Source organism: Colossoma macropomum, unplaced genomic scaffold, assembly GCF_904425465.1.
Source record: "Colossoma macropomum unplaced genomic scaffold, Colossoma_macropomum, whole genome shotgun sequence".
In the NCBI taxonomy this organism is placed as follows: Eukaryota; Metazoa; Chordata; class Actinopteri; order Characiformes; family Serrasalmidae; genus Colossoma; species Colossoma macropomum.
The window spans coordinates 1,425,396-1,440,175 of record NW_023494796.1 but is presented as its reverse complement, the minus strand read 5'-3'; the positions used below and the strand labels follow the sequence as shown (position 1 = coordinate 1,440,175).

General features: G+C 37.8%; 1 protein-coding gene across 1 annotated transcript in view; it reads right to left on the bottom strand.

The window, feature by feature from the left end:
• Positions 1 to 14,780, bottom strand: part of dlc1 (DLC1 Rho GTPase activating protein) — a 163,177-nt gene that overhangs the window by 94,193 nt on the left and 54,204 nt on the right. Inside the window, exon 5 of the mRNA XM_036583570.1 lies at positions 11,040 to 11,073. Coding sequence (XP_036439463.1) covers positions 11,040 to 11,073 — 34 coding nt within the window. The remainder of the gene's footprint in view (positions 1 to 11,039; positions 11,074 to 14,780) is intronic.

Genomic DNA, 14,780 nt, shown 5'->3' with positions numbered 1-14,780 from the left:
TTGCATATGCATTATATATATATATATATATATATATATATATATATATATATATATATATATATACACACACACACATTAGCCCAAACACTACCCATATAAATCACACCAAAATATTTGCAAAAATAATAATATTTATGTATGGTCCCTATGTATGATATATATATATATATATATATATATATATATATATATATATATATATGTAATATATATGTAATTTAACAAAATATGACAGACAGGTGATGTCTGCAAATTTAATAAATTACACTGATGAGATGCAGGTCCCTAAATGTAATAATAATAATAATAATAATAATAATAATAATAATAATAATATATACATGTAATAACAGGCTGCAAATGCATTATATATATATATATATGTGTGTGTGTGGTGTGTGTGTGTGTGTGTGTGTGTGTGTATTTAACAATAGACACATAATCACACCACAACATTTACAATCATCTGCAGTCGATGCAGAAATTACCAGCAACTGACTGTTGTTTACATACAGTCCCACGGTCACACAGCCAAACCAGACCAGCTATAATAAGCAGCCTACAGAAAAAAGCCCTATAAAAAGATGAGGCGGAGAGTAAAGTTGGCTAAAGAAAGTGAACAGGATGGCCCTGTTAGCCGTCCTTCACCCTGTCCGCCTCCCGGCACAGTGCATCATACACACACATGCCCCTGAGGGGGGAAAACAGCGATAGAGCTGAGTACTCAATGTTCAGGAAATGGAAGAGGGGGAAAGCGTGTCAGTGTAAAGAGGATGGGGGGATGGGGAGGTGTGTACAGGCACGTTCAGAATGATGCAGGAGTCAGGAATGTAGTCTTGCACAAGCAGTGGTACTGTACGAAGTGTGTGTTCAGGGTTATTAGGGCCAAACATACAGCCTTGGGCATGTAGAAAGTGTACTTGGCACTTGGTTGTCAATACGTTGATTTTTCCAGAGAAATTGTGAGGACTGCTTTGGGCAGTATGTAATAGAGTGTTTGGTATATAATGTATAAAGGGTGTGGTATAAAAATGATAAAGAATTCTGATCAATTTTACTGATGGGCCTCTTTATGCCTATGGATATTAGTTTTCTTTAATGGTATAGTGAGTAAAAATGTTCTTGTGCAAATGGCACCTGGTTGGGAACGTTGGGAATTGGTCTTGGTTGGGAAAGTAGCAATCATGGTGAAGGTGAAGCACCTTCCTGAAGTTCTCAAAGAGAACATTTTTGATCTGTATGTGATTAGAAATATTACACAGCCCAAACAAAGACCTTAAACGTCCCTGTCAAAAGAACTAATTCTATTACTATGCAAGAGGAAAGTTCATTACATGGAGAGCATCAAGCCAAGAATAGCACTGTGTTCATTTCCATTCCTACATCCCACAACAAAAAATCTGAGATGCACATCTAAAATTTGCACACAAGCTTTTAGAAAAACAAAAAGTGTTTTGGAACAATGCTCTCTGATCCGACAAACTGAACCTAGAACTCTTTGGCAATACTTCAGCTTATGTTTGGAGAAAGTGGAATTGCATGTATGATCCCAGGAACACCCACAGTGGAGTACGAAGTTGGGAGCATCATTATCTGGGGCTGCTTTTCTGCAAACAGCCCTGGGGGAATTACACATCATCAAAGGAAATATGAATGGAGCCATGTAACAGGAGACCTTAGAGGACAATTTAATCTCAACGGCCAAGAAATGGGAGAAGATGGACGACAATGACCCCAAACATACAGCCAAATTAACTCGACTGCTTTCTAAAGAAGGTGAAAGTACTATATGGTCTAGCAAATCTCTTGACTTGAGTCCCATTAAAAATGGATGGATGAGTTTCAACTTGCAAGTCCATCAGAGGGACCTGCATACTCATCTTCATGGCAGGCATTCATGGGCTGGAGGTTAGGGAACCAGCCTTGTGACTGGAAGGTCGCCGGTTCGATCCCCTGAGCTGACAGTATGTGACTGAAGTGCCCTTGAGCAAGGCACCTAACCCCCAACTGCTCCCCTGGTGCTGTGGATAGGGCTGCCCACCACTCGGGGCAAGTGTGCCCCCTAGTGTGTGCCTTCACTAGTGTGTATGTGGTGATTCACTGCACGGATGGGTTAAATGCGGAGCTGCAATTTCCCCATTGTGGGACTAATAAGGGTCACTTAATAACTTAAGATGGTTTGCCAAGAATAATGGACCAAAACTCAACCACAATACTACAAAAATTACTTCCTTCTATAGATGTTTTAAAGTTGTAATTGCCATCAACAGCTTTGCAACAAAGTAATAATGTTATTGTTTTGTGGTCAGAAAACTTTCTCTCCACTTTAAATGTTGTTTTTGGTATGATTATGAATGCATACTTTTTGGTTCATATTCATGAATAAGTGAAACGTCATCATGTGTGCAAACCTGAAGTTAACAGACACAATGGAAGTATGTTAAATAGCAAAAACAGAAGTGTCTGAATACTTTTTTCTTGTTTTCTTTGTTTACATGATACTGTTTGCATATTAGGCCTCCAAAGAATCTGGGGGTCTTGTAAGACCATGATCAACCCCCATCCTCATAAGCCTTTGTTCATTGGAAATGAATGAAAGCTATGTTAGCTATACTTGCATTTTCATGTGAAGTATTATTTCCATGAGCAATGTTGGGACAAGAATTCAAATTGTGATATAAGAGCATGATACGAGAATCCCCATGAATAGAATTGACACTGGAGCTTTCATTTAAAGTGTATTTCACATATAAAACACTTAAAACTAAATGGAATGAGGAGGGGTTGTCTATTAGCATTACCCAAATAAAATCACAGAACTTCCCCAAAATTGCTAACATTAGCTGTCAAGTAATGTTAGCGTTTTTTGAGTGAGGTTACCTTCAGAACGACCAATATCCACATGACGTCCAAACTCGGAGTAAAAGATCATTTCATGTATTTATTTTAGCAAAATCATCTTCAGTTCAGATATGAAAATTGATTCTATTACAAGGAAGTGATGATGGCATTCGTGTTGAATGGAATCTCTTATTGAATCACAAGCTAAATGTATAAAAAAGCAAAAAAATGTCACTTAAAAAAATATTTATGCTGTATATACTTCTTGAATTGGATGAGCAACGTAGCATAGGCTAGTAAAACAGTCAATGAAACGTATTCCCTCAAGGATTGCTTCTTTATACATAACAATGCATGTACAAATATAGCATATCTTAGCTCATACATTTTGCAGGTTAAGTATGGGCTTATTTCAAATTTTGGTATCAAGTGGGGCTGCATTTGCAATAATTGAGAGAATGGAAGAAACAAGCAAGTAAGGGCAGAGCGGATCAAATGAATCATAAGCTCCAGTCAAATCAAGAATGGTAATGTGTGGCCAGCCCAAACAGGAGATGTCAGCGGGAAAAGAGATGTGAATGAGATTATTCCCGGATAGCTCATCATCCAGAGGAAACTTGCATGGAAAGTTCATATCGCTTCAATCATTTCCTCATTCTAATACTGACACAATCAGCAGCAACAGATTTGGTGGGATATTCCCATTGTTTGTCTATGCAGTGTAAATCATTGCACCTAAGACACAGCAATAACATAGGGCAAACTAGTCAACCAAGGCTGGGGTTCCCCAAGGGTCAGTCAGAGGCCCAGACTGATTTCCCTGAAATAAGGTGAAAACACATGGCTGCCAGTCCGGTAAATACAATAATAGTTCCAGACAGGACTTTACACTATGACACATTCATTTCCAGTAACTTTGATATTTAAAACCATATTTTGGAGGGCTGCACAACTAAATAACAACAGAAATAAACATGTGTACTGTTGAACGGTTATAAGAGTTTGTGGAATAAAAAGTCCCAATACTTTTTCACTTAAGAAATGTTTCAGTATTCCAGTTTAAGTTTTCTTTGACAGCTGACAACAAATCAATATCTATCACTCAAAATAACAATGGATAACCTGACATTGTTTGACATTTGAGATGTTCTTATTCTTTAATTATGATCAGATGGTGACCAGCATAACAACTGCCAACATAACAATTCTTATCATTATATTTAGCACTTAAAGATTCAAAATCTCAGGTTTTTAGCCAGAGAAATTGTAGCAAAAAGGATGGATGTGTCTTAAAAAGTTTGCTTTCGTTGTGGAATAAGTCTAAAGAATGTTTCTCTGCAAGCAAAGGTTAAGTAGGGGTCAAAAGGATGTAAACCACTAAGAAAAACACCATTAGAAAAAAAAAATGGTGGGCACTTTGAGGCTGAAAAGCGAGCAAAGAAACTCTGAGTCAAAGCTTCGCCTTCTTTCCAGTCTTCTGGAGTAACACAAGCATTTCCTCCTGGTAACGGAGGCCATCTGAGGGCCAGGACAGATCAAACCCTTCTTTATTCATTTCAAACTTCCATAGAGTGATAGAACTCTTCCCTTCTACTCTCCACCCTTCCCTTCATTGATAGAGGATCATGTGACTGAGCGTGTGCTTTGCCTCACTGTCCTCTTCCAGAAAGTGAACTCGTGAGGTGAGAGTTCAGTCTGTGACATGGCTGGAGGAAGACGGATGGCGACGCTTGTGTTTTCATGCAGTTCAGGCTATTTAAAGAGCGGGCGGAGGCCATTGTGTCAACCTCCACCCATCAGTGTAGTTCAGGAATGACATTTGTCTATTCTTGAGAGGTTATGGGACATAGAGGCTGTTCTTAAAATACAACACCTCGGACCGCCTGTGACTCAGCTGGGACTGCATTTGTAATTATAGCTAACACAATGTTACAGATGTTTATTTAACCTGGAATGGGATGATCCACAGGTCTGATGCACAGGGAGAAAGAAACACACCAAGGCCTTGTTTATATCTGGTATGAACATCCATCTTGAGTGATCTCCATTCAGTTCAAACGTATTTGTATTGTTTTTTTCTTCGTCACAAAGCAGCTTTAGAAAAATCTGGGTCCACGCCCCAAGGGAGCAAGCCAAGAGCAACAAGGGCAAGGAATAGAGCAAGAGGAAGAATCCTTGAGAGGAACCAAGGCTATAAGGGGAACACATTCTCCTCTGGTCAACACTGGATGGCAATAAAATAATACAAGAGCAATATAAGTAAAGGATTGGATGCTTAGCCATGTACAACTAATATTTCCACGTGCTTCGAATACATCTTTAGTAACCACATGTGATTGGATTACATAACTGGAGCTGTGTTTGTTGTAAGACAAATATACCCCATGAGTCCTTGATTGTGTAAATGGTACAATTGTTTAGATGAAAAAAGAAGCTACGCAGCTGGTTTCGTCTTTGTTGTGATGACACAATTGATTAGACCTTGGTTTTTAGTTGCTGTTAGCATCACATAGAGGTGCTTCAGCCTTCACATTACAAATGTTGCCAGGGTTGTGTGGTCACATGTTTCCCTGATCACCTCCAAAGCTGGTTTGAGTGGTTTGAGATGCATTGGCCCCCATTCACACCTGTTTTTAGCACTGTCCATCGATCAAATTGCCCAGGACACATTTTAAAGCCAGGTGTAAATGGGATCTAATAGGTATATTTACATTGGTTTTGCTACACCTGGAAGACTTTATCCCAGCTCTCTCTGGAACATATTCCAACCTACCCTCTAATTCCTCTCAGGTCGATCAGATGTCATACATAAAACAGTAAATATCTTGGGAATGCTGTATGCTAGAGGCTTTTATTTTGCCTGGAATGGCAGCATTCTTTTTTCTTTTATGTATAATATACCGACCTGAAATGGTGCAAAATAAGGATGCCAAATACAAGCAAAAAGGGTTCTTTGGAGCAATTCCCTTGAAAAAATAAAACGTTTAGGTTGCCTAAAAAGCCTTTCAATGGACAGTTCTTTAAATAACCATTTTAAGTTGGTGCCAAAGGGTTCTTTCCCAGAACCATGCTCCTAATTCACGAACATTTTTAGGAGTGTAATTATCACACAGGGGTCCAACATGATTGGAATATGCGATAGAATTGCTGTGCATACTCGCATAATCCCACAAACCTAAAGGTTCACTTCTCGCAGGTATGGTTAGCAGGTCATAGTGCTGACATTCATTCAAGCATTCTGTTGACAGCCTAGATCCTTTGATGCTCTTACATGCCTTGCGGAGTTCCATAAATCGTGGGCCGCCCAATCTTACTCTGATCGCATTTCTTCAATGGTACCCTGCAACAGTGCCCAATCAGACTTCTTCTTGGTTGTTCTTCACCCAATCAGGACTGGTTCTGGTCGTTCCCCATCCAATCAAGATTCTTCCCAGCCTTTCCCACTCTACTATCTCTCAAATACATCAAGCTTTGTGCTTAAGCATAGGGGTAGAGGAGTTAGCAATGGACCTTTTGTTCTTGCCCTGGTTCCACTCTGCGGCTGGGGGAGTGGGAGCAATGGGGGCAGGAACGCTTAGAAGGGCCCGACACATCAAAGGGCTCGGGGGTACAGAGAGAAAAAGAGAGGAGGGGGCCTTTCTATTCAGAGATGATTACAGGTACCAAGCTAACTGCAGAGATAAGAAACCAAAAGGCACAGGAGGTGAGGGGAGGAATCCATTCTTCCACAGCAGCTTTACTGCTTGTTTTATAATTGCTAACAGTGAAATTTCACTAAGACATACTAGTCATAGATTAGAGTTAGTTTCAGCAACTTTTGTTTGACACTGATTGAGAGCAGTTCTGCCATTTATGTCATAATGGCTAATGAAATTTTCCTTAGACTGTCTAGTCATAGATTAGCATTACCTTCACCAACTACTGAGGTACTTGGGGGATGAATAATGAAGAAGGTTAATGACTGAAGAAATAAGATAGACGTATGAAGACCTCTAGGAAGAAAGAAACAGCAGCCTTGCCATTTGTTTTCCAATGGTTAACATTGTCTTACAATGACTAACAAATTTTGCCAAAGATATTCTAGTTGGAGATTTTCAGCAACTTCTATTCTATTCAACACTGATCTGAATGCAGTAATTGTGAGGTTAGAAACTGAGGGGGGAAGCAGACTTGGACCAGTGAAGAAGGGCAATGGCTGACTGAATATAAAAGACATATCCAGAGCAGTAGAGAGGCAGGGCTACAGTTAACTGCCCAGTGCACCTTTCATTTCTGCCCCTCTTCCTTCCGCTCCCTCTGTGGGCGGGTGCAGACACAATTCTACCTTTTCTCTTTCTTTTCTTCCCTGTCTCGCCATCCAAAGAGCGCACGGTGGAATTTCCTGCTTGTAACGAGCAGGACTGGCAGGAACAGGAAGCGGGGGTTTTGTTGTAATAGCAAAGTGGCTAAATGTCAGTAAAACCCACTCAGCATTGGATTTACTTCTTAGTTCTTTTTTTTTTTACCACACCTCTGCAGTCCTTCAATGCAAATACCAGGTCAGGAACAAAAACGCTCCGATCTCTCGGTGTGAAAATCCCTCCTGTGTTCCTGGGATTAAACCAGCAGAAAACACTCACAGAAACTTGACAAACTATGACCAACCTTTGCTGTTATGCTTCACCACAGATATGTCTCACTTAAAGATGAATAGTACTGATTTCTAGCCTTTTAAATACCACATCACTGTTCCTTTGGGTGGATGTGAGAACATTGTGAAACACAGATGGTACTGAGAGAATGAAATGTCTGTGGTCAAATGTGATCAGATGATGTTACACATTTGACAGACCTGACGTAAGCAGAGGCCACACTCAATTTCTCTGAAAAATAAATTAGCTAAGCGTTATACAACCAAAACAACTCCTTGTTTCATTTACAGTGATGAGTCTTATAAATTTTAAAGTTAAGAATCATTATCTTGCTCTCTAATGTTGGCCTTTCAGTTAAACATATTGCCCTTGTTTTACTACAGTACCAGCCAAAAGTTTGGACATACCTGCACATAGAACTCTTTACCTTATTGATCAGATGACATCACAGTCCTGAAGTATAGGTGATGCACAATGTTTTGGAAATACTAAATTAACATCATTTCATCTGAGCTTAAAAACATCATTAACAACTTTGCTTGTTTTTAGCAAGCAGTATACAGAGAAATTTGAATAGTGATGAGTCTAGGTCCTTTCTTAAGGTAGCAATATTTGTCTGGCACCTAGGCCCTGACCTTGGGCTTAAATTCTTTGGCCCTGAGTGTCCACTGTATACAGTGCCAGTCAAAGCCTAGAAACCCCTACTTTCTTTACTTTTACTACTTTTTACACTTCAGAATTATGTAATTAAATACATGGCAATACTCAAATCACAAATACTGTCCTTCACATAGGTTGATATGATGATGGTTGTTCATCATTATTAGATTAGGACATACATTGTTTGGCATCCTAATGTTTAACCCAAGTTTATGCCTATGACCACTGCTGTGGATATTTCAGAATTTCAGGCATTTTTGACAGATACTGTGCATTTCCAGTGGGCTTGCATATGGGCTTCACCATGTAGGTGCTCAACTTAAAATAGTCCTGTTCTGTTAGATTTTCACGCCTATGAGGCATGTGTTACATCTTGCATACAAAGAAACTCTTCTATGACTCATCAGCATAGAAATTCTGCATATTTCCGCTCTTTCCAAACCCCCACTGTGTCTGACCTTGGGATAAAGTCTGGGAATTCTGAAAAAAGGCATGAAGAACATGGGGTAAAAAGACCTCTTCAAAGTTTTCCCAAAGCTAGCATTCATTGCCTGCCCACATGGAATGCACCATGACCCCGTTATGGTAACAAGCCTAAAATGGACCATAAATGAGGCCTGTTTTCAGTGCAACATCTCAGAGTGTTGTCCTCATCCATGGGCTCATCCTAACAGCTGGATTAAGGAACTGACACTGAAAATAATTGACAAAGCAAGAGAAGAATATAAAATGTATCTAAACTGTAATTCTTACTGCCCGAGCTACCATTTAAAGTGAACTGTTGAAGTCAAGAATCTGGAACACTAAAGGCCGTTACAAGCCAAATGCAATTTATTTATGATTTATTCATGCAGTTTATTTGGATGACATTAAATTAATTCAAAAACCTGTATAACTGATGATGTCTTGCATACCAAATGCGATTTTTCAAATGGAGAAAATGTTTGATGTTTGTGAACTATTCGCTGGCAACAAAAACTCACTGACCAATCATGGTCATCCCTGCTGTTGGCATGAAGACAACCAAGATGACAGAGCAGCAAATAAAACTTTTTCACAAACATTGGGAGGATCAAAATCTCCAAAAGCAGCTCAAATTGAGTTATAAGCATTGAGTTAAAGGTGGAAGAACAAGTTTCAGCTTCTGAATGAAGTGATGAATGGACAGTAGTTGTTGTTACCCTTTGTCTGTCACTGTGGGGAGCAAATAATTGGATCTTATTTGGTTTTAAAGACATTCAGCCTGTTTGTTTTGGGCTTCATTTGGTTTGGAGATGCATCTCCAAAATCAGCTAAAACTCAGCTGAGATCCCAGTTGGTGGTGAGAGCACTCGCAAAAACTCCCTGTTCTCCTTTCGCTTTTCTGAAGTGGAACCTGCACAATGAAGAATGAAGTTTGTCCATTTCAAATAATCTATTTTGATATAGTTGATGATCTGATTTCAGCAAAACAACACAGTGAAATTCCAAAAAAAAACATTTCTTACACATTGCGTTCAGTGTGTAATAGCCTTAAGAAACATCTCTAGAAGAACTGCTTATAGATTTGACAGGTATGCAAAGCAAAACCCCCACATCACTGCTAAGGACCAACAGGAAGATTTGGCTGGCACAGAAATAATATTGCACAGTGCAGTATTGTTGGACAAACATCATCTATGGATGGGTCATCAGAAGATACCCTTAACTTTCATCTCATCACAAAGCCAACATCTGATGTATGCAACACAACACTTAGATAAACCAGAGGTACTGTGGAAACAAGCTGTAAACTCTTTTATAACTCATTACCACAGACATTCTACTTTTTTCAAACGCCTACTGTGTCCGGCCTTGGGACAATGTCTGGCAATTCAGAAAGACACATAGGGCTGAAACGATCTTTTCATTGCTGTTTTTCCACAGCTAACATTCATCTCCAGCACACATGCAATGCACCATGACCCCGTTACTGTAACAAGCCCAAAATGGACCATGAATGCGGCCTGTTTTCAGTGGAAGCTTGCGTGATGTAATAAAACAGAGAAGAAGCCCCTTTCGCTGACTGATAAAAGGGACGCTTTGAGGTGCTTCAGAACAGGAGGGCATTGTGCTGTCATCTGGTCTGGTCTTCATCACACACAGCCGAAAGACCACAGGGGGTCATTACGTTGCGTAACTCGGCCCAGGACTGATATGCAGCTCCAGTAGGCCACTGACCAATCCAAAAGCAGCTGCATGTAGTATAACAGCGGACACTATTATACTGTCATTGTAGTCTTAGTTTGATTGACAGGTTAATCAATTGACGGAAATGAAATCTAACAGCTAGACACATGCATACGCACATTGTTGTCCATTCTTCTATGGCACACACTGGGGTCCAAGAACCAACAGAGGTTAGTCTGGTCAGTCATTTTCTGCTGACAATAGTTCTTTTTCCACTGATCTAAGACCACTTTTTCAACTTTTTTAAAGTTTTACATTTGGTGTTTTAGAGCTATTCCATGTTCTAAAATGTTTGGATTGCTTCTTAGCCAATGAAGACAATGACATTGATGAGATTTGGGATTCTTCAGTATGATGAATATTATTTTGAGGAGCTAATATGCCTTTGATTAGTGCAGAATGAGAAATATTCATCACAGAAGTAATCTACACCAACTCTACCAACTGTAACTGGTCGGCGTTCACCTTTCCCACTGACCTCATACCAAGACTTTGGTAGAAACAAGCATGCTAGCTCTAATTTTCTGTGTATGATAATAACAAGATGTTTCTGGAATTGTAAACCTCAGATTTGGCCAGAATCTCGAGTTGACCAACAACCACAAACAAAAATAGACCACAATACACAGCAAACCAGAAAACAGATGGAAGCACACTTGTGTTAGCATTAAAAATGTTCAAATTCTGAGGACTTACCTGCCCTGGTTTTCTCAGACAATGGCGCACAGGTCTGAAAAAAAAAGTAAAAAAGCTTAATTAAAAAACAGAAGCTTAAAATGTTTGATTTCATCTTTAAAATGAATAAGATAAGAACTTTTTTTTGGAGTGATGCCACAGAAGAGCCACTTTTGGTTCCCCCAAAGAACCACATAAAAACCTTTAAGAGCATAGTTATGAAATATAGTAAAATAAGAACAATTTATTACAACTTTCATTCTGGGTATAATAATTATTTTTACTATAAATTTATACTTGATGTTCTATAGCTTTCCTAGTCAGTGTAGAATCATCTACAGCTCTGTTCATCACTTTGGACACATCTAACATTTCTTCATATTTGACAGCTTCCTAGATATTTGAAATCCATGAAGCTGTGGAGGACTTGAGTATTAGAATAATTTTAGACCAAATTGTTTCCATGTTATTAATAATATTAATTCCAAATTTATGAATCTTTCCAAATTCGTTTGAATTGTTTTAATGGAATTCACTTTTTTTTCAGCTGTGTTGCTTTTCAGTGTGGCTGGAATGTGAGGGGTCTCCCTGCATATGACCTTTAACCTTTCACCTTTATAAACCAACAGGTCCCTGGAAAGGATCACATCCAACCCGCCACACTGCCTGTGTGTATGTGTGTGTGCGTATTTAGCTCTTTGTAAGGACCAAATATAAGGATGATGATGGTGATAAAATTCAATACGCATGATTTTCATAGTGTTCATTCAAACACAATTATTTTTAATTGACAAATAAATAACAACATGTTGAGATAATCAAATCTATGTGCTGCACATGATGTCACAAAGATTTCTCACACTGCCCCCTACAGCCATTAGACACAGACTCACATACAAACTAATGCACATATATACACATATTAGCAACCACCTGGGATACGATAGCAATGGCCTAGCAACCCCTTAGCAGACATGTGGGTCAAGATAGCCACAGCCTAGCAACATTTTAGCAACCACCAGGGATGTCATACACTTTTAAAAAGATGGTTCTTCAAGGGTTCTTTAGGAAAAGCAATGGTTCTATATAGAACCATGAACCTCAAAGATTCATTTGCATGCTTAAATGGTTCTTTGCATGATGAAATGGTTCAAATGATGGAAAATGTGTTGTGTATGGTTTTGTATCAATCTGAACCATTTCACCATGCAAAGAACCATTTAAGCATGCAAATGACTTTTTAACTGTATATGGCTCTACATAGAACCGCTGTCTTTACGTTTACTTTAGTTTTCCTTTACTTTTACCACTTGAAGAACCATCTTTGTGGGTCTTCAAGTGTAGCTATGGCTTTTCCAAGCCAATTTAAAGTTAGTTCATGAACTTTCCCCACTTTTTATTTTTTCATTTACAGTTCATTTCATTTTTTTTACATGTTACTTCAATTTCAAGTATACTTGCAAACTGCATGTTGTCACAAAATGCCTCAAAGGAATTTAAATGGACAAAACAATAACTTCAAAAGTTTCACCAAAAAACAACAACTTTCCTTAGGAGGATAATTCAGCCATAATCGGGAAACACAGTAGTCAGTGGTGAAAAATACGGCGGGCTAGCTTTGTGAACTGAAGTACGTATTACTGCAGCAATTTCTTATCTATAAGATGTGTTTGGTAAACAGTTTAGTGCTGTTGTAATTGACACCGTCATCATAGTTTTGGCTGTATATAGTTATATATAGCCAGTTGTCAACAGCATGTAAGTCCCCTGAAATGTTTGTTGTTGGTAAGGAATCTACAGTAAACTACTGTATTATGTAATATAAATCTTCTAAGAACAGTCTGATCTATGAGATATTGTGTATTGTACCTTATTACTTATCCATGCTGCATTTTTGAGGATTGCTGCCATGCAAAATTGCAGTATATGGATAAAATGACAAAGTGTACTGTAGTGTTATTCTGAAAAAAAGGAATTACAGTAGTTATATATCGCTGTTGTCAGAATAAAACCTTGTATCTCCATTTTTTGTCATTTTTTAATGTTTGACATAATTTAAAAACGTTGCCCTTTACATTGTGTGTAAATTTCACATTGAATGGACCAAAAGAAACAACCCAAAATGACTTGGAAAAAAGTTTGGTTCCACTGACTTACAATAAAAGTAAGTTTTTTCTTATCCTGTAAAATGATCATTTTGGAGATACGAGGTTTTGTTCCAACAACAGTGATATAAAACTATACCTTGCTGACACAACAGTACAGTTAACTTCTGTGATTAAACAGTATTTTCCTGTATATGTGGATTGCAGTATCAGTACTGTAAATAAACAGCACTATACTGGAGAAACTGCTGCTAGACACAGTGCACTGCAGCTGGGCTTCATCCTGCACTACTACAGATAGTTTAAAGATTCAAACTACACAAATGGGTACTAATTCAAACTGTTCTCTCAAAACAGTCTAGAGCACTCAATGAAAGATATACACTGCATTTAAAGTTTGTGTCTAAAACACTAAAACAAAGTTTATTTTAAAAAGTTATATTTTATAAATTATACACTTAAACAGGTAGCTGGTTCTTGTATATGTTAGGAAAACACATCATGCTATTAATTAAAATATTAATAGATTTGACTCAATTTTAAACTATAATTAACATTTAGCATTGAAAGAACATAATTATCTCAAATGTTAAATAAGCCTATTAATCAATCAATCAAGCCAACTAGAATAAGGAGGGAGTGATTTGTGGGATTTGCACCTGGACTCACGTAACCTAACCTAACTCCAGTTACCTTTTCATGTTGAATGGACCAACATAAATGGTCAAAAATTACTTGGAAAAAAAAAATATTTTACACAGACTTTCATTACAAGTTAAGAATGGTTTCTCTTTCTCCCAAAAAGCTACCATTTTGGAGATATGAGGTTTTGTTTTGACAGCGACATTAGATTCCATTCTACGATTTTGAGTTAAAAGATTGTTTTTGGTAACACTTTCTATGAATGTCACCTTTGTAAGCATCTATAAACACATTCATAACATGTTATAATGCATTCATAAGACATTATAAACATAGCTATAAATATTTATAAAAATGCATTATACATTATATGTTTATTATGCATTATGAACTGTTAACATAATGCATTATAAGTACTGTTCATAACAAATTATAAGAGCTCATAAGTTGTATTTGTCCGGTCTAAGTAAAGTGAAGCGTACTGTACTAAAGCCTCCTCCAGTGTTCAGAGTGAGGCTTCAAGTTGAAGTATTTACTGAAGGATTTACTGAAACACTAAAACATTCACAGTAAAGCTCATTACAGGCTTCAAATGTCAGAGTTTAAACTAGAGCTGCCATCAGTGTTTTACCCAATGTGGGAAAGGTAATGTACACCACCGTTAGCTTGGTATTTGTCTTTACTTTACACTCTCCAAGCTGGGACTGACTTCTTTGGCACTGACATTATAACATGTTTTTAACACTATTTATAATGCATTATATTAACAATTCATAATGTATAATAAACATGGCTATAAAGTGTAATTGAGTGTAATTCTTTTTTATGAATATTTATAACCATGTTTATAATGCCTTATGAATACATTATAACATGTTATAAATGTGTTTATAGATGCTTGCAAAGGTGACATTCATAGAAAGTGTTACCATGTTTTTGGTTATTTCTTATAGTCAAAGATTTCATTGGCTTCGGCCTCTATTTGCATATGAGGTGTGTCTTCATTCTTGTTTTA